Source organism: Cucurbitaria berberidis, assembly GCF_010015615.1.
Source record: "Cucurbitaria berberidis CBS 394.84 unplaced genomic scaffold K460scaffold_5, whole genome shotgun sequence".
Classification (NCBI taxonomy): domain Eukaryota; kingdom Fungi; phylum Ascomycota; class Dothideomycetes; order Pleosporales; family Cucurbitariaceae; genus Cucurbitaria; species Cucurbitaria berberidis.
Window position 1 is genome coordinate 1,284,396 of NW_024468939.1, and position 21,302 is coordinate 1,305,697.

A 21,302-nucleotide genomic window follows, 5' to 3' on the forward strand; every position below is an offset into this window, starting at 1 on the left:
GTGTCGCGGGGCGGTGGGGTGGACGAAGCTGCGGTTGTAGAAGACGCGGTAAAGAAGCCCCGCCGAGCTGCCGCACCGACTTGAATGCAATTGAGTGGGAGCTGCCAACAATCGCTGCAAAGTTAAAACAGCATTGTAAGGCTTCTCGGGAGACATCAAGCGCTAGTAGGGCATACTGCTCTCCTTTTTTAATGGACTGCCAGTGCAAAATGGTATTTGATATTGGCTACAACATGCGGCTTTGCGCTGCAACATGAAGCTACCATCATCGCCTGCATGGGGGTTATAGCCAAAGTCAGAGGTGCTTTGGTAGCATTGGAGGGATTCCTGTTGGGAGCTAGCGTCAGATTGGGGGCGTTCTTATGAGCCATTCCTCTACTGCTATCCTATGCACCATGCGGCCATTTTACTTGAGAAGCCCACGCCCCCACGAGCTCTTCACTTTGTCACCGTCCCCTCCAGAAGCTGTCCCTGGCTAAGCTAGTGTCACGCAGAGCAGGGCTCCACACAAGCACTACGATCAAAACAAACACCCACCCCTTCACCCTGAGCGACCTTCGACTATATAATTATTATTATTCCCCATGACTTCGCCTTCGGGCATTTGGTCAAGTTTGAAACGATACAGAGAAGCTCAGCATTGCCCCTGCACTAAGGATGAAACGCTGTAGCAAATAGAAGCTACCATTTTTTTTTTGCGCAGGTTCGAAACCGCGGTGAGGACGCTGCTTCTAGGTTCTTTTTGTGCGGCCTTTTCGCTGTCATAGAACCGCCTTTTCAGCGCTTAGCCTGCGTAGCTTTAGGATATCGGTTTAGTTAGGCCTGAATATATACGCAATCGATTACCTCGAGTTTACAGTGTGTTATAAGTGCCCCAGGAGTCTACAGTATACCGCTCCATCTGCAATTCTTGAACTAAAGCAGTTGAATGACCACAGGCTGTTGTACTAACGTTGAAACAGCGATCCAAAGATGCAGTGATGCGCTTCATTTCAGCACTTGAATCACACGATAGACCTTTCTGCTCAAGTCCGCAACCTCAGGCACTAACTACTAATGTACAGTATGCACCTAATCTCAAGTAGACATTGAACGTGACTTATTGCGGCTAATACCAGCAGCACTATTTATTTTCTTAGCACAGGCGAGAACTAAAGTTCAACATGGCAAGTTTCTACTAGCATCTTTTCCAGCTCTAGATACTCGCTGCATTTTATATAAATCATTCCTTCCTTACCACATTCCGCAGATTTTACAGGAAATCATCACCCCGCGTTATCACATACATCCAGCTAAACTCCACTTTTATCACACCTACTCGTCTCCTAGCCTCGAAGAACACATGTGCAACAAGGAAAGGCTGGGGGTACGTGTCATGCATGCATGCATAGGGCTGCACTGCAGGGGACGTGAATCGTCGCCAATCACGCAGTTCCACTACAACATGACATGTTAACGACACTTCACTTCATCACTTCTCGGTAAGAAACGGTGTATTAACGCGAGATGTTTGACGTGTTTCTGTGCTATACTAAACTACCTATTACATGTATGCGAGCAAAAGACGACGTACTTAATAAAATAGTCAGGGGAGATTCGACTTGGAAAAAGGAACCTCGGACCCTTGTCCGCCCAAGATCAAAGAGAAGAAAAGAGAAGGGAGATGAAAGCCCATGATGACCTAGTCAGAACCATACGCAGAAAGACGACGAACTGTAATGAGCCCAGGCAGCGAAGCCAGCACGCCATCTAAATATCCAAAGAAATCTACGCCGACCCATGCTATCCTAAACTCCGAAATATGCCAAAGGACCAAAGATGACCCCAACTGCCGACCACCCATCCCGACCATGACCTCCTGAGTCAAACAGGAAGGTAGACCAAGTCTGCCTAGTTGTAGTAGCCAGAGTTCGGTGCCGACGTCGACGTGTTGGGGTCATTCGACTGACCGCCGCCGTTGTGGATGACTGGTGGTTTGCTATTGTAGCCGTGCCTGCGTGATGAGTTCGTGTAGAGACTCGATGATGAAGCGGTGGAGTAGGCTGCAGGATGTTAGACTCCCTGTCCAATGCGGATGACGACAAGATGGAAAGGCAACCTACAGGTAGATGATGTTGAAGGACGGGCCGCATAGGCACCCTTGTCCTGGGTGTAGGAGCCGTAGGATGAGCTGGACGACATGGTTGACTGGAGTTGAGGCGTTTGGAGGCGTTGGATAGCCGGTATGATTCGAGGTTTGGGGCCTGTTGCGGTCGAGTATCGTCGGCAATGAAGCTATTCTTGGAAGTCCACGGAGCGTAAAGAGGCGCGTGAAGCAGTGAAGACTCGGGTTGATAGACGATGATTGACTGAAGATGAGCACGGAAACAGCAATGACTGTTCTTTGGAGGCAGATATAAGATATGTGACTGGAGATTGAAGACTAAAGACTGGGTAGGAGAAGAAAAGAGAGTGTTCACCTACATCGGTGGCGTTTATAACTCCAGGCAACGAACCTGAGGCCGCCATCAACCGTCTCTACTGATGCATGTTTCTCCTTGGCCATCGGAGAGCTCCTACGGGTGTACTACGCCGGTGCCTGGATGGCCAGGCGCGCGTCGGCGAGTGAATGTGCGCGATTGCGATGATTCACAGTGGCTGTGGCCCCACGGGACTTGACCGGCTTGGTTCTAAGGCAAATACGTGCAAGGGACGAATGGCGATTAGGCTGCACTCTTCACCTTTCCTACCGAGTCCCGAATGGGGAGCAGAAGAGTCATCGAGGTCGTTCGGGGCGCGTTCAGAAGTTGACCGAAGGAACCAGTTCTGTCGGCAGAGCCGCGTCAATACAAGAACAGATGACTAGGCTGGTGGGTTTGGGACTGGCACGGTAGCCATCTACTGCAAGGCACAAGACAGGAGCCAGTAGATGGCCGCGAGGAATTAGTCACGCAAGCTAGAGACGCGTGAACCAGTGACGTTTGCCGTGCCCAGGCCTCAGCATGCCAGAAAGGTGTCGACAAAGAGGGCGACCGGCGACAGCGTCAACGGTGACTACGTGACCGGATGGCCGAATGAGGACATGGTGTGGGGGCCGGTGTGTCTGCCTGAAATCCCCAGCGGCAACGAACAACTCTGTGTTGCGAATATGCGAAAAAAAAAAACACGCAGCAGATGACGATAGAATGAATGAAAAGAAGAATTGAGAAAGAGAAAGAGAACGGTGAGGCAGAAGGCGGAAGGCGGAGGGCGGAGGTAGGGCGCAGTGGAGGTCGCATGGCGGGGTTCAACGCGATGCGAGATGAGTAAGACGAGGCTGTGGCAGGCCAGTACGCCATTCACGTGAACACGGGTCAGTCCGGATGAAGATACCAACAGTCCTTCGTGGCGAACATGGAGATGCGCAATCGCGCAGATGACTGTTGTTGCGCAGCCGGTGAAGTCTGCATCGTACGAGAATGTTGTCATTCACCTGAAACGAGGCGCGAAGCGGTCCTGCAACTGGGCTTGTGGGAGAAGAGTATCGACTTCCATAGGGCATCGGTAATCAATTGCTTTGGGTATCACTATCAGTATTTCCTGGTTATTCCTGTGCCATCCCGAGGCATGAGGCCTGGAACACTACGCGTATGTTTACATGCTGATTAATAACTTGGGAAATTCGCCAAGTCATCCAGCCCCTCAAGCCCCTTAATCCCAGTACTTGAGCACTCCATTCAAATCGCCCGTAACAAGCTTACTGCTCTCTCTTGGGTGCCACTGCACAGACAAAACGGGAGCGTCACTCGCCTGAATCTTGTGCCACATTTTGCATGTCTTCCAATCCCAGAAGCACACGTATCCGCCGCTATCACCAGAGCTGACAAACTGGCCATCAGGGCTGATGGCCACATCTGGTGCGTAGCCCGCAACGTTGTGGCCGCGGTAGCTCTTTTTACGGTTTTGGCGGAAGCGGTCCGTGGACGAGTAGACGGTGATCTGGTTGTCGGACGACTGGAACGCGACGTATTTGCCCGAGGGATGCGGCGACGAGCGCACCATGGAGAACATGTAGGGTTCTGCGATGAACTTGATGGGCACTGGGATTCCGTATTCCCATGCGCGGAGCGATTTGTCGTCCGAGGTGGTGATGAAGCGTCGGTTCTGACTGAGTTAGCATGCGAATGCACAAATAGAGGGTCAAGGTAGCTTACTTCGTCGCAGAAAGTAATGGTGTTGACGGGCCCCAGATGATGGTCGTATTCTTGCACCATTTCCCCACTTCGATTGTCGTATTGGAGGATCTTCTTGTCGCTCATACCCGCTAGGAATTCATGCGGCGTGCTTGGATTGATGCGCACCACATGCGGCGTCTTTCCACTTGTGAACTTGTTCAGGCACTTTCCGGTTTCCGTGTCCCACAGTTTCATGAAGCGATCGTAGCTCGCCGATATGAACTGTGTACCGCTTGGGTTGAAATCAATGTCATTGACTGATTTAGTGTGCCCTGAGTATGTGCGCAAGAGCTCCCGCTGGTGGTATACGTCCCATAGAGCAATCTTGGAGTCTGCCGATGCAGAGAGGAGGAGATGACCGCTGTCAGGTATAAACCGCACTTGCGTAATCGACTTGGTGTGGTATTTGTACGTGTGGACGAGCTTCTTCGGTATGAAGTTCTTCGGTTCGTAGTCGCCAGTGAGCTTCAAGTCCAAATCTGCAACTGTTAGCCGCTGTCCTACTTGATGGGGTGATTCCAACGTACCAGTGGGTACGTGCATATACGTCCGTCCCTGATAGTCGTATTGCTGGCTGCCCACAAACTCGCTCGTTTCTCCCTCTGCCTCTGTGTCGTGGTAGTCTGTGCCTGCGAGCTTTTTCGATGCCGGTGCGGGATTTTCTTCAATCTCATCTTCCTCGTATATTATTTCCACCTCTTCATCGCTCCCATATTCGTCGTCTGAAGCTGCATCTGGCTTTTCCTCTTCATATCTCGCCCAAGGTCCTTTGTATGCACCGGCCCCAGACACTACGCTTGAGTCGCCCTTGGCTTCCCGCTTCCGCTTCTTCGCGTTTGCGCCGCCCTCGACAGCCCGGTGGCCCTGGCGGAAGGTGTGATCGCTAATGTACGTCTCTGCTGCATATCCCGTGGGCACTCTGCCAGAGCCTCTGCCCGCCATTGTAGAGGCCTTCGAGGGTCGATGCGGTGTCGAAGCGCTTTTAAAGAAGTCGCCAAAAGCAGGCCTACTTATGCTTAAATAACTTTCGCAAGGGCTGGTGGCAAGAGAAGAGTGGTTGTTCTGACGACGTACTAAAGTAAAGTTCATGAGAGATCTTAGCGCGCCAAGACCGATATGTGCAACATGGAACACCAGTTCATGTGAATAAGTCCATTTACAGACGACAACAACGCTATCGTAGCCCATCAGACCGTAAAGTCGTCCAATAATACGTTCTACTATTTCTGCCTCCTCAACCCAAACCTGCAGTCCCACCCAATACCTTCGCATGACCCAACATATCCTTACAATCAATCCTCTAGCAATGTGCGTATGCGTGTGGCTCCAATGACCGAGCCGGATATAAGTGCCTACCAATCCTCAATTCGTAACGGTACCCGCTTTTGCTCCTCTACGGTTCTTACGCCTGCTCCCAGCACAAGTAACCTGCAAATCGATGCGACCAGAAGCCAAGACTAGTGAGACTCGTCGCGGATGAGGGCAACGATCATGCTGTAGAGGTAGAAGAAGAACATGAGCAGATGGAAGCCCAGCTTAATGAAGGATTCCTGGTATGCTGTCAGCGGGTGCGCCAATTCATTCACGTCCTCATGCTAAGCCTAGTGGACGCGGCTTATATAGGTGGAGCCGTACCTTCTTGTGCACATTGAGCTTCCTGAAGATCTCTGTCGCATCCAGAAGGTGCTGGTTCTCAAAGATCCTATCGCAGTCAGTATTTCCCTCGTTGATACTAGGGACTAGATTCTACATACTTCTTGCCGTTCCAAGCCAACAGGGGCAGGTTCAGAATGAGCGCGATCCAGTATCCGTTGATCAGGAAAAGGAAGGTCAGGAAAGCGTGGACGGCGGCCTCGGGGATGATGTAGGTGTTCAGGCGGTTACAGAGGTCGATTGGGTTAATGTAGTCGCTGGCGCAAAATTAGCATGTGCTCAACAGATGCGAACAGGGGTGCACATGAGCAGCTCATGCAAGCTGATGAGGTCGAGAGTTGCTACTCACCATTCTAAATCGCTGTACATGATCGTAAAGAACACCTGGAGGAACAGGTTGACGGCATTTATCAGCACCGCCAACAAGTACAACCAAGCTTCGCCAGTCATTGTGGGGGCGTATGGGCGGCGTAGGACAGGTAACGTGTGTAAGAGAGCTTCGATGCGGCCAGCTGTGTCGCCAGAAATTCCTCAGCGCAATCGGGTCAAGAGAGGTATGTGGTCAAGACTCGGATGCGGTCGTGTGTTTGCAGGCTATCAGAGCGGGCTAGACGCGGGAAGCTAGCTTGTGTGCGGCGGGGTGTGGAGGGAAGACGCTTGGATGACGTAGCGGGTGTTCGAGTACACACGGCGAAAGCAACGAGCTGCAAACTTGGAGTGGGCGGCCAAGGTGGTCAGAGTGTGGGACAGGTAGCGAGAATAATGTCTGGATGACGTTGGGCAGACAGTTGTGATGCTTCTTCCCTGGATGGCGGCATGGTCAGAGCGCCTTCGCTACGGGCCTTAGCGGGCGAGCCATCCCCGAACTCGGATCGGTTCGATCTCAATGTCATGCAGGCGTGCGTGCACAAAGCTTCGAGTCCATGTTAAAGCTCTACAATTACGAACCCCCCTCTTGCATCATCCCACGAGCATGACTCGCGAGCTCCGCACAGTTAGTAGCAGCATCAGGACGTTTAGCACAGGCCGTTTGTATGGCTTGGACGTTGTTTGTATATTCACAGTATGACATTGGCATCAGAAGGGTTATGAGATCATCTAAAGCCACGGCTCATCCTACATCTTCAACTATTCTCAAGCAGCTGGTGTTGCTTGTCCATTTGTTGCTGGGATGGGCATTGGGACAGGGCCACCAGGTGAGTCTGGCAACCTTGCTGTCAAAACCTCCACGCCATCCTCCGTCACGAGCAGAGTGTGTTCTACGGTAGGTTAGTTGTGTTTGACGTTACTTGTACGGGGACCTACCAAACTGCGCCGTCAGCGAGCCGTCCTGGGTAACACTCGTCCAGTCGTCGGGCCATGTCTTGTCCCGGTGTGTTCCAACGCTGATCATGGGCTCAATGGTGAAGCACATGCCCGGCTTCGCCTGCCCAATTGCCTTGTTCTTCGCGTAGTGAGGAACGTTGGGCGCGCAATGGAATAGCTGATTGATACCATGTCCACAGTATGTCCGAATCACGCTGCAGTTCTGACTCTTTGCGTACTTTTCGATAATGTTGCCATACTCACGGAAGAGTGTGCCCGGCTTGACAATCTCGATAGACTTGTTCAAGCATTCTCTTGATGTCTCCGTCACGCGAACTGCATCTGGGTTTGCCAGTGCCTTGTCGCCAATGTAGTATGTCTCGTTGAGGTCACCGTGGAAGCCGTTGTGGTATAGGGTCACGTCGATGTTGAGAATGTCGCCGTCTTGAAGCACCCGCTGGTCTGGAATACCGTGGCAGATGACCTCGTTTACCGACGTACATACGGACTTGGGGAAGTGGCAGTAGTTGAGGGGCGAAGGGTACGACTAGTCATGATCAGCTCTGAAGTCCCTGAATCCCAGACTGTGCTTACGTTGCGCTCCATGCAAGCTTTGTGGACGATCTCATCGATGTAGTCCGTCGTGACGCCAGGCTTTGCCGCCCTCGCCGCCTCGTCTAGTACTTCTCGTGCTAACCGGCAGACGTTGCGCATACCTTCTTGTTCCTCCTTGTTCAAGATCGTAATTTTGTTCCTGTTGACAAATACTTGTTCTGAACGCGGTATGCCATCCTTTGCGTAGTCTGGATGTTTTACGCCTTTTGCTACTTCTCGTCTCGGCGACAGCGGGTATACGGGTCGTAGGGCGCCGGTGTAGGGAAACGTAGGGAAGGGGTTGAAGTGGCCGGTCGCTGGATCCGGGTAAGAAACTACTTTTGGCGGAAATATGTTTTGGAGAATACTACTTTGTGACTTGTGCTCCTTCTTGTGCTCACTCTATGTCGTATTAGACTGCTTTGCCTGCTCATTTGAATCACTCTTACTATGTACCCAGTTGCGCTTGAAGCAGTCTTGAGAACAGAAGTAACTCTCCTTCCCTAGCTTCTGGCAGGTTGGACATTGCAACGAGCCGGCATCGTTCTCGCAGTCTTTGCTCGTGCATTTGCGTGGGGCGTCTGCGGCCATGGTGCGTGCGAAATTGTGGTTGTGGAAAGAGTTGACGTGTCAGAGACTCTCCTGGGTAGCCTTACAGAACTGGCTTTTATGCTGCGTTTCAACAACGCAAGCGTGCAATACTCCGGACTCCGCGCAGAAAGTTTGGTAAATATCCTTCTTGGTCGCAACGCCGCACGATCACGTCGGAATTCGTGCAGGGTCCAGGCCGAAGAATGCCGATCACTGATTAGTCACTAGCGTGGTGCGATCTAAATCGGCACTTACCCGTTTTGGCCGGTTACTTGCATCATTTGCTCTGCTCGCTCCCGAGGTCGTCATTCTATCTATCTCTCTCCATGTAATTATTTGTTCCCTCTTAACCAATCGCTCTGCGAGTAGGCATTTCCTATTTTCTCTCTTTCGCTTTCTAGTGTACAGCTACGCTGTCGGTATATACTCATATATCTTAGATACAAAATTCTCTTCTCTTACACGTGCAGCCGCTATAATGCCACAAAAAGTCATAGTTGTCGGAGCTGGCCCAGTAGGCTCTTTAGCCGCCCTATACGCAGCTGTTAGGGGGCACAATGTGGAGGTCTATGAGCTGAGACCGGGTAAGCTTCTACGAAATTTACCTGGCCGGTAATGATCTGACGGTTTCTAGATATTCGAGAGCCTAGCACTGCGCCCCTCAACTTCTCCAAGTCCATCAACTTAGCCCTTGCTGAACGAGGCATCAACTCTCTCCGAGAGGCAGGCCTATCAGACCTGGCCGACGCAGTTCTTTCAGAGACTATTCCTATGCATGGCCGCATGATTCACTTGAAAAAGAATGGAGAGCACGTCCGCCAGCCACAGATCTACGATGCCAGGGGAAGGGTAAGCAACTCTCAAACACTGCTTTGGCCTTCGCTCACTATCAACAGAGCTTACTTGCTATGGACCGAACGGAGCTCAACATAACTCTGCTCGACTATCTTGAGGCAATGCCCAACGTCCAGATCTTCTTCCACCACAAACTGGTCGGTGCTGACTTTAGAGAGAAGATCGCATGGTTTGAAAATCGTACCAGATCGATTGAAGAACAGGGGGACGAGGTTGAAATGAGCTTTGATCTCATGATCGGTGCAGACGGTGCTCACTCAGCTGTGCGATACCATCTGATGAAATTCGTTCCAATGTCCTTCCAGCAAGAGTATATCGACAAGCTTTGGTGTCAATTTCATGTCCCATCGACTCCGGAGGGAGAGTTTAGGATACCCCCGAATTACTTGCACATTTGGCCGCAGGACGAATCCTTATTCATTGCGCTCCCAAATTTGGACAACACCTTCACCGCGACGCTTTTCCTGACAAGGGATGGCTTCGAGAAACTAGACGCATCAGGCAAAGTGGTCGAGTACTTTGCGGAGAAATTTCCTGGTGTGGTACCAGATCTCATCTCAGAGGATGAGCTTCACGAACAATACACCACAAACCAACACCTACCTTTGATCTCGATCAAATGCTCACCATACCACTATGGAGACGCTGGGGTCATCGTGGGAGACGCAGCTCATGCCATGGTACCATTCTATGGGCAAGGGATGAACGCGGGGCTTGAAGATGTCCGCGTTTTGTTCGAATTCCTCGACAAATACCCCAAATCCCGGTCCAAGGCGCTAAAAGAATACACAAAAGAGCGTACACCTGATGCACACACGATCAATGACCTTGCCTTGGGCAACTACAGTGAGATGGCTAGCGATGTTAAGAAGCCGCTATACCTGCTGCGAAAGTGGATCGAGGAGAAACTGTACCTTTACATACCAAGCGCAGGATGGGCCACCCAATACTCGCGAGTGACCTTTAGCAATATGAGATATTCCGAGGTTCAGCGGGCGTCGCAACGGCAAGCGAGTATATTGAACGGCTTTGTCGGTTTTGCGCTCGTCTCAGCCGTTGGATCATCCCTCTGGTTTGCAAGGTCTGGAGGCATTCAGCAGGCCAAGATGGGTATTCTGAGATCAGTCTGCTGGATTGCGCAGCGCTCCCAAAAACTGGTTCAGTTGGTTCAGGGCCGAGTGGAATAAAGTGGGGTCCACATCAGCACCTCCTCCTAGGATCCTTCGGCTTTATTCTATACAGTCGGCTCTCAGCTACCTGTTACACCACATCGATGTGTTCGCATTGGCAGAGCATGCTCACGTGCGCCACAGCCTTCGAAACGTTGCTTAGCCTTCTAGCCAGTGTATATCAAGTTGTACGCATTGCTTGTTTCTTCGCCATCTCTACCCTCCGTTCTCCTCATACCTTGAAGGTCAATGCCATCCTCAAGCATGAGAGATTTTGTTTTTCCACGTATATACTATGATATTCCACACATTTCATCTCCATACTAGCTATCTTCAGCTCGAGTACCCATGCACGGCTAGCAAGAGCATTATTCTTATGGCTACTACCGGTGTTTAGACCCTTACTGACGAGCATAGAACCCATGAAATTCACCCAGCCGATCGCTAACATAATGATCAAAATTCCATAAGCTCTACAGATTATGATAACAAATACGATGCAGTATGAAGTTCGTGCAATTGCCGATGATTTGTCGCTCTTCCTTGTAGAGTCAGTTTTCTTTAGGCACTCGGGCTGCGCGATACAAAATCCAGTTACTAGCCTCGGTAGCAAAGAGACCGATCCAGGCATATGCCTAGATCCGTCCTGCTGATCAAGGACTGAACACCCTGCATAGCGGCTCATCCATCTACAGCTTTGCCTGCTGGATGTGCATCACGTGGATGGCGAAACGTTCTCAGTTACTCTATTCACCTCATCTAGAAGGCGTTTCTAGCGTCCGTTTCATTTCGATCTCCTGGTCCACTGCCGGCTTCGACGTTACACGCGCGACTTGTGCCGCGGGTTCATGCACAAGTATTCATTTCAAGCGGGGGCTGTCCACCACTATCACGTCTTCTATCTGATCTTTGGGTCATATGAGATCTAAATACAGATGCTTCAACATTTACACCATAACGGTGCGCTACCCATCTACCAGGAAGTTATTTCTGGCAGCACAAATCAACTCCTGGGACTCGGTGGTCTCCTTGCGACCCGTTCTCACCTGAAAGAACTCAATACCATACCAAGCCACACAGGCTCCACATTCTATGTACCCCACATTCGGGATGTGGGGGCTGGATTCGGAGCGAGCCACATGGTACCCGCCTGTCACAAGTGGCATTATCGCTCGACTAGTGATCGGAGTACGCATCATGGAGGGTTCTAAGCAGAAACAGCGTCGTCGGTTGCAGAGAATTCGAAGGAAACAGCCGCATTTCGACCTTCGCTTGCCAGGAAAGCAATCTATACCACTTGTCTATGCGTCTCTAGCCTCGTCAAGCCGGGAAGGTTGATATTCTACACTTCGTTGTTGACGTCTCCCAGGCGCGTGGCGAGCTATCGGCTATTGTTCCTTCCTCGCCAATATTCGTACCATATATCCTACACTCTACACACTATGCGGGTAAATACGCGAGCCTCTCACAGCGCGCCCATTAAACATTATACCATGAAGGTCGACCTTCCGAAAATGGCGGCTTCGCCGTGGCGACATGGTTCCACGGTCCAAATGCCATGCCATCGTGGCTTCGCGTGGTAATCGGCCCCTTCCTTCTGGGCTATCATACGCCTTCTGTAGGTGTGCCAACGGCGTAGAACCTTGCGCCCGGGTTGCATTGAAGTCAGTCACGCGTGGCCGACTGGCCTAACCTGGGTTCTATTCTAGTTTATCTTGCACGCGGGCCTGTATATCGCGGCCTACTTTGTGACGGACCCGGGATGAACAGATTTAACATAGGAGCTTGGCGAGCCTCAGCGGTACTAATAAGGAATCTTGTCGCTCCAGAAGCTGCCTGTGACACGATCTTTCCTTCTACCAGACTTGCCAGGTCCCGATATTTGGTGGATTGATTGCCCTACCAAGCTCATATTTCTTGATTGAGGGGTATCCTATCAAAATGCGTGTCACATACGGTCTAGCAGCCTTGACTGGTCTGGGTAAGTAAAATGTCACTTTGCCACCGTAGGCATCTGCTGATCTGATGTTTAGCGCTGGGAAGACCATCAACAGAGCCTCGTAACTTGGCACCTCGTGCCGTTGCCTACGTCGACCAAGAGACTGGCTTCACATTTTCAGAGACAAAGGCAGCAGCCACTCTACAAGTCAACATCGTCTACCGGATAGCTACGCCAGCAAATGTCCCCGCCAATCAGCCCTATGATGTGGTCATCCAAGTTGTTGCTCCCGCTTCACTTGGTTGGGTTGGCCTGGCCTGGGGAGGCAGCATGATAAAAAATCCGCTCACGGTCGCGTACCCCAATGGCCAAAAACCCACTGTATCTTCCCGCTGGGCGACGTAAGACTGCACTAATCCCACTTATGTTTCACCCACTGATGATCTCCAGTTCACACTCGACACCAGCGCAGTACACCGGCGCGACATACACACCACTGAGTAACGGTAACAAGTCCAACGGAACCCACTGGCAGTACACCGTCAAATGCACCGGATGCACTACCTACGCTGGCGCCTCAGGCCAAGTGCGCATCGACCCCACGTCCTCCAAGCGTCTCGGGTATGCTTGCTCTGCGGGCAAAGTCTCGAATCCCTCCTCGAATACAGCTAGTATTCCAGTACACGATGTATACAACTATATTACGCACGACTTCTCAGCGGGGGCGAACTCGAACTTCGCCGCGCTGCTGACTCGAAATGGAGTTTCAAGTGAACCTGCGAATGTAACACAGCTACTCTAAGGAGCCATGAGAGGGGAAGGGTGAGAGAGTTGAAAGGATATGGGATTATTTGTAGATCTTTACATTCGTTGAATATACTTTGATACCTAGCTGCAAGGTTGCACAGAAAATATGCACTTCCTATGTGTTCCCAACTTAAATCGTGTTGTGTCCACGTCACTGTAGACTGCAAATACAGGATAAACATTTGCAAGGAAATAGTAAAGCGGTTCCCCACCACTTATATTCCTCACATGCACATGAAGTCAAGTATAGAGAGCACGTCCCGGTTATTGCTTAAAGATTAGCTGGAACGATCGAGGCTGGACGGATACAGTGCAGCACTTCGCCTCGCATGCAAAAGGCAAACATATAGGTACAGCAATCTGACAATATCATTTCGCTATCTAGGTGAATTGTACAAACGCTTCAAACGAGTGCTAAGCAAAAGCCGGCGCACCTGAACCCCTTCCTCATCCACTGAGATCAACGAGGTAGCAAAAGCACCGAAGAAGTTGTATCGCACAAAGGGCAGTCTTGAATGCAGGAAAGAGATAAGCCTATGCCTTGATGGCCTTGTCGCCGAGAGGCAATGCGCTGAGCCCTGTGATAGGTGTGTTAGTGTGATGTTTGTAAGACGGTTTGTGGGGAGACCTACAGCCGTCGACGTCCTCGGGAGCTTGTTGCTTCTTCTTGCAAGCGTTGTACTGCGCGGGCTGCTGGACGGTGAGACCGGCCTTGGGGCACGCGGTGTTGAGGTTGCAGTTGTTGTCCATGGCCTTTTGCAGAGAGTCGCCCTCCCATCCGAAGACGTAGTCACCGTGGGCAGCAGGGCCACTAGAGCAACGTTAATTAAGCGCTTTGATGCGATACAGATGGAGCGTGGACATACCCGATGTTCATGGAGTAGACGAATGGATCTGAGCCATCAGTGGGCCACAAGCTCTTGTCGGCGAACTTGTTCACATCCCACATGAGCTCGTACATTACCTGCGGAAGCTTAGTAGGGTGGGTCGATGGGCAAGCACCGCCACCGTTGGCACCGCCTCCTTGGCCGTATGCAACATGGGACTGGTGGTCTGGAGAGTCGAGGTTCTTTCCGTCCCAGCATGTGGGGAAGATAATGGTCTGACGGATGAGCTTGCACTTGGGGTCCTTGGGGATGGCAACAGTGTCGCTACCGGAGCAAGGGGCGCCGCCAACGAAGGTGCTCTCGCTAGGTGAAGTCCAGCATCGATGACAGATATTCGAAAGCTTGACTTTGCTCGGGTCGGTGTTGGTGGCTGAGCCAGCAAGCATACGGAAACCCTTCTTGAAAGCAGTGGTCTTGCCGCTGGGGATGTAATAGACATCAAGACCGCCGTCGTTGACAAGCTTTCCTTGTGGTCCGCCATTGCCAATCTGTGTCGGAATTAGTGTCTCTTCTCGGATCTGCAGTTTTTGCACATTCTTAAACGTACCTGGGGCACTCGGATGTAAGACCCGTTCTTGGCCTTGAAGAACATAACCGCAGTCCAGTAGTTAGACTTATCCTGATTGAAGCTGCAGGACGTGCACTTGGAAAGCTGAGCCGGGTCCTGGGAGGGGTCCATTGTAACGTTGAAGGAGTCACCTCCGACGATCTGATGGAGATGGGGAGTGTACTTGATGCCCGGGTTGACAAGAGGGTCCGTACGTTCGACGACGAGCTGCGAGCACGCGAATCGCAACATGTTCTGAGCGGCGGCATTCTGCGCAAGGGCCGCAGCGGCAGCGAGAAGTGTAGCCCACTGCATCGTAACTAACGATTGTAGTGTTTACTCGGGTACGTTGAGGAGTGTACACAGGTGAACAATAGTGAATGGAGACGCAGAACGGAACTACGAGCACCATGTATCGCAGGATCGCCTTATAACATACAAGCCCATGCCTGCGATGTTAAATTCATAGTGGCCACGAGGACAACTGCCGGGCTACGCGAAACCTGATGGGTGAGATTTTCTGAAATATGGGGTTAATATAAGTTGTATATTCATTGGACAGGAGCACTTGGCTCCCCATATTGTCCTACCGCCGCATATGGAAGTCGAAGACCATTGCGGTTCTGGAGTGTGCGACAGTCAAGAATGGGGTAGATTGTCACCTTTGCTTGTCGAATCGCCGTGTTGGCCTCAGCATTCGAGATTCCGGAGGCCCGGATGCAGGCACTCATTTGCCGCCTACGATATTGCTCCCGTGACTGTAAAGGCGAGGCGCCCATTTCTGTATTGCACCAAGGCACTTGTTACAGTGTGCTGAGAGTTTTGGCGTTTCTTGGTCTTGGGTTCTAGGTGTGCAGAATGAATGCAGCGGATAGTTGCTTCCGATCGTTTTTGCTATGAGTAAATTACCCTCCTAACAAGTCGAAGGGGATCCAGCCCTCGCAGTGTTGAGCTCCAATACTGTCGTTGTTCTAGAATGCACAAGCGCGCAAGAATATCCAGGTACCTGATGGAATCGTCTGGAGGATGGCAAACTGAGTAAACTAACACGTGGGTGGCGCGCAGCCGTTGAGATACACGATAGGGATGGTCATCCGGCACTGCACGTTATCGACCTCGACGTGGCGTGCATATCGAATCCCTCGAACCTTCAAGGTATCTACCCAACGAAAAACCCAACGTCACCGTGAGATTGAAGGGCATACGTTGAAAATGTGCTGCGCAAGGGTGAGTATAGCTTGTGCGGGGTGTATTAGGGTGGCCATGGTATCGACACTAGTGCTGGCCTGTGATTGATGTCATTGTGCAGTTGTGATCCAAAATTGTAGTGAGTGGAGAGGCCTGCAATCCATATAGATGAGAGCTGCATTCATAATAAGAGGGAATATTATAGGGGGACAATAAACGTAAAACAACCGTGACGTGGCTGGACATGGGGAAGGAGCTTTTCGACCGCGTATCTGACATTCACTGTCTTTGCGTAGGGAATGCCACGGCCGTTTCATGTTTCAGGGCAGTAGCTGTATTTCGAAACCTAAGGTCCATCAGTGGGTTCGCGTGTCGTGGATGTTCGTAAACGGATGAGGTCGAAGCAAGGTTTGACGAGCTCCTGCGCATCACTCGCTTCGCTGCTTACTACGGAGCAGGCGCTTACCCCTTCTGGCCCCTTTCTCTCTAAGACCCATGCCTACTCTACCCCATTTGCTCATACAGCATTGGAAAAGGAAATGAAACGCTTTTAGCCGATACTCATGGGCTACGTCTCCATACGCACGCACTCACTCAGCTGCGGGGCCAAGCACTGCACCAGGACAGCATATTGAATCGTAATAGATCAGCGAAACCCCTGCAACGTAATTATCCGGCAGTTCAGACCAAGTCACGGTATCCTAGCCATGCAAGGCTTATTAACATGCGTGTGGGGTACTGGCCGAAAGGAGGAACTAAGAAATTGCCGAATGGCCTATGCATGCGTCGCTGATATTGCGGCTGAAGTCGAATGAATATGCATACATGTGGCGCTGAGCAAACGCTTGGTAAAGAGCAACAAGATCCAGAGCTCTTGCTGAGGAATACAAAGAAAGGGGTTGTGCCTCTGCGTTCGCAACTTGATGGGCGTACGTCAAGTTCGAAGTGCCTTGATTATTGCTACCCTCATTTACTGCTACCCAACGAGTCAACTGCCGGCGGTGATAGTCACGCCCGACAAGGTGACCACCCCAGTGTGAAAAGCGACCCTCCCTTACGTGGCCCTCTCGAGCGGATCACCGGCACTCCTTGCGGGGTGGCAAGATGCTGCCAAGCGCCCGCGCTTCTCGGATAGAAGGTTAACGGTGGGCATGCTCACCAAGCGATCTTGGCGATGAGACCGTTAGGCCACGTGCGTACGCAGTACTTCCTGGCCTCGTCGAGCATGAGCAGACCGAAGCCGAAAGCGGCGGGCAGGAACCAGTACTCGACGGGTACCTCCCTCGTGCCGATTGTGTTTTGGAGAGATGGAATATAACAAAAGATGAACACCACGACGATGGCAAAAATCATGCTAGGGAAAAGAAGCCAGTTCTGATGGATGTCAGCTTCATCGTTATAAGACCGACTTAGTGTTTGGGCAACATACCTGGGTATCTTTGTTGAAGATGGGAGGCTGTTGGAAGATACTTAAACGTCGAGTACGCGTAGCGAGGAGGTTGAACAATTGCCTACCATTACTGTTAGCCCTTCTTCTTGCGTTAAACTTCCATCAAGCCTCACATAATGACTAATGTAACAAAGTAGATGCTCGAAGCCGTGTTCGCTTTCTCATTGATATAGTCGGTGTCGTACTGTGCATCGTATTTGCCGAATTTGAGCCACACGGCTGTGAACGGTATGCCCTGTACCAGCGCGTCAGCTACTACGCACTCAGGTCTCGCAGTACTTGACTTACCTGTCGCTCAAGATACCAAAAGGCCATTGAAAAGGAACATAAGCACTGGAGTAGGCCGACGACAAAGTATGCGTGGAATATCAGCCTGGTATTGACGAGGCGGTCCTTTCTCGGATTACGGGGAGGGCGGAGTAGAAGATCTGCTTCAGGCTTCTCGTACGCTAGGGTGATGGCGGCAGCGCAATCTGTCAAACAACAAATGATGATCTGATGACAGTTAGCACGGAGGGTCATCAGTACAAGAGCTAATACTTGCCATGAGGAACGACGACAAGATTTGAGGAATGCCGAAGGCAACATTGGTGATGACGGGCCAAAGTTCACTGAAGCTGCCCGCAGGAAGAAGGTATACTATAGTCTTCTTGAGGTTGTCGTAGACGAGCCTAGAGATGAAAATACGAGTCAGTACTTGATTTCTCATGTCGTTCAATGGAGAAATTCTTACCTTCCGTACAGAACGGCTTCAACGATCGCGGCGAACGAGTCAAGAAGAACCATATCCGCTGCTTCGATTGCAATGTCGGAACCGCTTCCCATGGCGATGCCTATATCAGCAGCCTTAAGACTCGGGGCGTCATTGACGCCATCACCAGTCATACCGACAATGTTCTCATGGGCCTGGAACTCCTTGACGATACGGAGCTTCTGTTCAGGCGTCGTCCTAGCAAACACAATCTCCTGGTATTGGCAGAGTTGGTCCCACTGCGCCTCGTTCAGCGTTATCATCTCGGGGCCACTCAGGACGATCGATTGTTTTGTGGTCCCGATCTTGCCGTCGCGACCAAGCGCGCTGATGTCGTCGACCAGTGCTGGGTTCGAGATGATACCGCACTCCTCTGCGATGGCCTGAGCTGTGAGCTTGAAGTCACCGGTCACCATGAAGATACGGATCGAAGCTCCTCGTAGGATACGCACGACTTCAGGGATTTCGTCGCGAGGCGGATCGACAATGCCGACAATGCCGACAAATGTGAGGCTGTGACGAGCGGCAACGAGTACTTCCTTCTCGTGGTTAGAGGAGAAGGGAATGACGGTCGGTTTGCGCGCGAGAAGAATGACACGCTTGCCTTGGCGAGACCAGCAGTCCTTGATATTGTCAATGCGAAGACGTTGTGCGTCGGTTAGGGGTACGGCGTCCCCTTTGCTGTTAAGGGCAAGCTCGCATCTCGGCAGTAGTATATCCGGAGCGCCTTTGATCATGAGAGTGCTATGGAAGTTAGTGTTGTGAGCAGGAAATTCGAGGAAAGGTCGCACATACGTATTGTTGCTCGTTGCAGGTTGATTAGCCGGCGTCATGAGACGAACCATAAATTTATTCTTACTGTTGAAAGCAATCTCAAATACTTTCTTCCAATCTTGACGTAGCTCAGCCACTGATCCAAGGCTTTCCGAGAGTCGGAGCACAGCTTGATCGGTTGCATCACCGTTGATTTTGCGGTCTGAAATGGGCAGGTGCATTGTAGCTGCATCGAACTCACCAGAGTTGCAAAGACCACCCAGTATACGAATCTGGTCGATGACGTGCTCTCGCTTCTTGGACAGAGCGGCAATGTTGTTCTCAGACCGGAGGATAGCCATTAGATCTCGCGCCGCCTCTGGTGAATACTCGTCGCCAGCAGCGTAGATGTCCGTTACGGTCATTTTGTTTTTCGTCAATGTGCCGGTCTTGTCAGAGCAGATGACAGACACGGATCCAAGAGTTTCGACGGTCTTGAGTGACTTGCAAAGAATCTTGTTCTTGCGCATGATATTTGCAACGATGGTCAGGCTCGTGGTCAGCGCGATCGGCAAGCCTTCTGGAATAACTGGAGATGCGATATTAGCGTGGTTGTCAAAGCGGACTGAGGTGATAACTTACAGGCCACAGCTGCAGAGACACAACTAACGATTAAAAGAGGCACATCAATCCAAGTGGGATGGTCTTTCCTCAACCATGCCGCCCACAAGACGACGATGAGAATGACTACGCATGTGATGAAGAGCGAGATGATCATCACAAAGCGGAAAATCTCCTTCTGCAGCGGACTCATTCCTGTCTTTGGATCAGACGTGAGTTTCGCGATGCGTCCAAAGATGGTGCTGTCGCCAATCGCAACGCACACGCCCAAGCAGCTCCCAGAAATGCAGTGTGTGCCTTGTAGACCGATGTTGTTCGTCTCGAGATAGTTGTCTTCCGTGGCTTCAATGGTGGCTATTACGGGTTCCGATTCACCTGTTGTCTATTAGAGGAAGACCCTCAGCTTATACGTCGAGACGTACCAGTAAGAATTGCGCGGTCAAACATGGCATCAGATGAAACCTCCACAAAGCGGACATCAGCTGGAAGCTTGTTACCCTGCTTGATGACGATGATATCGCCAGGCACAAGATCTAGAGCAGAAATGCTAGCCTGGGATCCGTTGCGAATGACAATGCACTCATCAGGCAGCATGGTTCCAATTGATGCCATGACCCTACTCGTAGACCAGTCCTGCCACGCGTTGAATGCGGCCTGAATGATCCAAACTGCAATCAAAACACAAGCAAGCGCCAGATTGGCGACAGCTGGGGGTTTTCCAAGCGGCTTCCAGGCAATGAAAACCAGTATACCTGCCACAAGAAGTATGCTACCGAATCCACCAAGGAAGTAGCCTGTAATCTTGCCGAAAAGCCCGGAGGGCGGAGGTGTTATCTTGTTCCTGCCGTATTCGCCAATGCGGCGTTGGATCTGGTCTGCGGAGAGGCCTTGGTCGGTGTCTATGGAGAGGCGGCGGCAGAGTTCGTGGACGGTGATGGTGTGCCATTCTAGACCTGCCAAGTCTGTGGCATTGAGGTCAGCAGCAGTTTAGTTTAGATGTCATTGTGCTCATTGCGGACAAGACACCACAGTTGTCCAGATGGCCTCAACACGATCAACATACCAACAGCGGCCTTCTCCTTCGCCTTCTTCACTTCATCCTGTTTCTTCTGCTGTCCCTCATCAATCTCAATGGACAAAGTCCTGTACGCGATGGGCAGCGCAGTCTCAGGTTGAACAGTCCTAGCTCCTCCAGTGCTATGGATCGAGAGACTCCCAACACTCGACTGACGCGAGAGACCTCGATGATGGCGACGCTCAAGCGTTACATATCCATCTTCTTCATCTGGCAATGTCTGGTCACCGAAACGGACGCGGGGGATGCTTTTGTCTTCTTTGTCCATGTGAGCGGTGTAGGGGCTCACTGAGGAGACACAAGAAGTTGTGGGACAAGGAGAGACGTCGCGGACAGACGAGAAAGGAGAGAAAAGAGAGAGGTAGCAAGATAATTGGTGATGCCGAGGGAACGATTTATACCCAAGAAAAAGAGGGACACAACCATCCTACCTCGCCGTCGCCCATCCAAGAGCGTGGCTATGGCACTCCCATCATTGCGCATCGCGCACCACGTGCTTGACTACCTTCGCGGTACGCCAGCGACCAAATCGCTCCTTCTACGTAACATAATCCAACCGTAGCAGCGGGTCCCGCGAAACCCGCGTCGACGCTATAGCACAAAGAGAAACCCCCACAGCTTCCTTGGTGGTTCCCACGCTCAAGCGATTCGACTCCAAAAATCGCTCATACACTGACAATGGGAAAATCAGGTTTACTCAGGTACGTCAATCCTGTCCGCAAAGGGCATGCCGGAATTCTTTCACATGGTGTCAAATCTCCGACTGAGTGTGGTCGTGGAGTGTCGAGCTGTTGTTAGTTAGCTATGCGCGATTTTCGCATGGACACAGCCTCAATGTCGCCGTCTGGCCAATCAGCGCGTGGGCTGCTCGACCTCACTCTTCCATCAAAACTCTGGTTTTCTGGATGTCGCGCTTCTTCGAAC

The 21,302-nt window shown here is 51.4% G+C and overlaps 9 protein-coding genes across 9 annotated transcripts; 2 read left to right on the plus strand and 7 right to left on the minus strand.

Moving 5' to 3' along the window:
• Nucleotides 1-1,890: 1,890 nt before the first annotated feature.
• On the minus strand, nt 1,891-2,181 carry K460DRAFT_291843 (uncharacterized protein; the record flags this gene model as incomplete). The annotated part of the gene is made up of 2 exons (XM_040929313.1): nt 1,891-2,042; nt 2,103-2,181. 2 exons carry the CDS (start codon nt 2,179-2,181, stop codon nt 1,891-1,893), a joined length of 231 nt encoding a protein of 76 aa, XP_040784363.1.
• A 1,309-nt stretch (nt 2,182-3,490) lies between these two features.
• On the minus strand, nt 3,491-5,225 carry K460DRAFT_369816 (WD40 repeat-like protein). The gene is made up of 3 exons (XM_040934034.1): nt 4,721-5,225; nt 4,173-4,672; nt 3,491-4,122 (listed from the first exon to the last, which is right to left on the minus strand). The coding sequence occupies exons 1-3, from the start codon at nt 5,133-5,135 to the stop codon at nt 3,670-3,672; spliced, it is 1,368 nt and encodes a 455-aa protein (XP_040784364.1). The 5' UTR covers nt 5,136-5,225; the 3' UTR covers nt 3,491-3,669.
• Nucleotides 5,226-5,245: 20 nt separating this feature from the next.
• On the minus strand, nt 5,246-6,486 carry K460DRAFT_369817 (ER-derived vesicles protein-like protein ERV14). Its single transcript, XM_040934035.1, has 4 exons — nt 6,196-6,486; nt 5,948-6,103; nt 5,829-5,895; nt 5,246-5,743 (listed from the first exon to the last, which is right to left on the minus strand). Exons 1-4 carry the CDS (start codon nt 6,294-6,296, stop codon nt 5,651-5,653), a joined length of 417 nt encoding a protein of 138 aa, XP_040784365.1. The 5' UTR covers nt 6,297-6,486; the 3' UTR covers nt 5,246-5,650.
• Nucleotides 6,487-6,857: 371 nt separating this feature from the next.
• On the minus strand, nt 6,858-8,502 carry K460DRAFT_319200 (methionine aminopeptidase). Its single transcript, XM_040930415.1, has 4 exons — nt 8,202-8,502; nt 7,746-8,147; nt 7,152-7,698; nt 6,858-7,105 (listed from the first exon to the last, which is right to left on the minus strand). The coding sequence occupies exons 1-4, from the start codon at nt 8,334-8,336 to the stop codon at nt 6,981-6,983; spliced, it is 1,209 nt and encodes a 402-aa protein (XP_040784366.1). The 5' UTR covers nt 8,337-8,502; the 3' UTR covers nt 6,858-6,980.
• A 128-nt stretch (nt 8,503-8,630) lies between these two features.
• K460DRAFT_319202 (kynurenine 3-monooxygenase) lies at nt 8,631-10,794 on the plus strand. The gene is made up of 3 exons (XM_040930416.1): nt 8,631-8,920; nt 8,971-9,185; nt 9,233-10,794. The coding sequence occupies exons 1-3, from the start codon at nt 8,815-8,817 to the stop codon at nt 10,376-10,378; spliced, it is 1,467 nt and encodes a 488-aa protein (XP_040784367.1). The 5' UTR covers nt 8,631-8,814; the 3' UTR covers nt 10,379-10,794.
• K460DRAFT_173785 (uncharacterized protein) lies at nt 10,486-11,170 on the minus strand. The gene has a single exon (XM_040926987.1). The coding sequence runs from the start codon at nt 11,043-11,045 to the stop codon at nt 10,593-10,595; it is 453 nt and encodes a 150-aa protein (XP_040784368.1). The 5' UTR covers nt 11,046-11,170; the 3' UTR covers nt 10,486-10,592.
• A 968-nt stretch (nt 11,171-12,138) lies between these two features.
• Nucleotides 12,139-13,101, plus strand: K460DRAFT_419803 (iron reductase domain protein; the record flags this gene model as incomplete). The annotated part of the gene is made up of 3 exons (XM_040938036.1): nt 12,139-12,341; nt 12,394-12,700; nt 12,750-13,101. The coding sequence occupies exons 1-3, from the start codon at nt 12,302-12,304 to the stop codon at nt 13,099-13,101; spliced, it is 699 nt and encodes a 232-aa protein (XP_040784369.1). The 5' UTR covers nt 12,139-12,301.
• A 539-nt stretch (nt 13,102-13,640) lies between these two features.
• K460DRAFT_291643 (uncharacterized protein) lies at nt 13,641-14,855 on the minus strand (the record flags this gene model as incomplete). The annotated part of the gene is made up of 4 exons (XM_040929296.1): nt 13,641-13,684; nt 13,739-13,917; nt 13,973-14,481; nt 14,541-14,855. 4 exons carry the CDS (start codon nt 14,853-14,855, stop codon nt 13,641-13,643), a joined length of 1,047 nt encoding a protein of 348 aa, XP_040784370.1.
• Nucleotides 14,856-16,873: 2,018 nt separating this feature from the next.
• K460DRAFT_173825 (calcium ATPase) lies at nt 16,874-20,914 on the minus strand. The gene is made up of 10 exons (XM_040926988.1): nt 20,367-20,914; nt 19,726-20,265; nt 19,325-19,678; nt 18,725-19,271; nt 17,912-18,673; nt 17,723-17,849; nt 17,467-17,673; nt 17,292-17,413; nt 17,158-17,239; nt 16,874-17,102 (listed from the first exon to the last, which is right to left on the minus strand). Exons 1-10 carry the CDS (start codon nt 20,644-20,646, stop codon nt 16,884-16,886), a joined length of 3,240 nt encoding a protein of 1,079 aa, XP_040784371.1. The 5' UTR covers nt 20,647-20,914; the 3' UTR covers nt 16,874-16,883.
• Between the last annotated feature and the right edge of the window lie 388 nt (nt 20,915-21,302).

Bases quoted from the DNA above. Each gene is read 5' to 3' on its own strand.
- K460DRAFT_369816 (XM_040934034.1), bottom strand. From the start codon at position 5,135: ATGGCGGGCAGAGGCTCTGGCAGAGTGCCCACGGGATATGCAGCAGAG. The intron at 4,673-4,720 runs GTACGTTGGAAT...TAACAGTTGCAG, and splicing joins GTATATGCACGTACCCACTG to ATTTGGACTTGAAGCTCACT. The intron at 4,123-4,172 runs GTAAGCTACCTT...TAACTCAGTCAG, and splicing joins CCATTACTTTCTGCGACGAA to AACCGACGCTTCATCACCAC.
- K460DRAFT_369817 (XM_040934035.1), bottom strand. From the start codon at position 6,296: ATGACTGGCGAAGCTTGGTTGTACTTGTTGGCGGTGCTGATAAATGCC. The intron at 6,104-6,195 runs GTGAGTAGCAAC...ATTTTGCGCCAG, and splicing joins ATGTACAGCGATTTAGAATG to CGACTACATTAACCCAATCG. The intron at 5,896-5,947 runs GTATGTAGAATC...TGACTGCGATAG, and splicing joins TTGGCTTGGAACGGCAAGAA to GATCTTTGAGAACCAGCACC.
- K460DRAFT_173785 (XM_040926987.1), bottom strand. From the start codon at position 11,045: ATGAGCCGCTATGCAGGGTGTTCAGTCCTTGATCAGCAGGACGGATCT.
- K460DRAFT_173825 (XM_040926988.1), bottom strand. From the start codon at position 20,646: ATGGACAAAGAAGACAAAAGCATCCCCCGCGTCCGTTTCGGTGACCAG. The intron at 19,679-19,725 runs GTACGTCTCGAC...AATAGACAACAG, and splicing joins TGACCGCGCAATTCTTACTG to GTGAATCGGAACCCGTAATA. The intron at 17,850-17,911 runs GTAAGAATTTCT...TTTCATCTCTAG, and splicing joins GAAGCCGTTCTGTACGGAAG to GCTCGTCTACGACAACCTCA.
- K460DRAFT_319202 (XM_040930416.1), top strand. From the start codon at position 8,815: ATGCCACAAAAAGTCATAGTTGTCGGAGCTGGCCCAGTAGGCTCTTTA. The intron at 8,921-8,970 runs GTAAGCTTCTAC...GACGGTTTCTAG, and splicing joins GGTCTATGAGCTGAGACCGG to ATATTCGAGAGCCTAGCACT. The intron at 9,186-9,232 runs GTAAGCAACTCT...CACTATCAACAG, and splicing joins TCTACGATGCCAGGGGAAGG to AGCTTACTTGCTATGGACCG.
- K460DRAFT_319200 (XM_040930415.1), bottom strand. From the start codon at position 8,336: ATGGCCGCAGACGCCCCACGCAAATGCACGAGCAAAGACTGCGAGAAC. The intron at 8,148-8,201 runs GTACATAGTAAG...AATACGACATAG, and splicing joins ACTGCTTCAAGCGCAACTGG to AGTGAGCACAAGAAGGAGCA. The intron at 7,106-7,151 runs GTAGGTCCCCGT...AACCTACCGTAG, and splicing joins CTCGCTGACGGCGCAGTTTG to AACACACTCTGCTCGTGACG.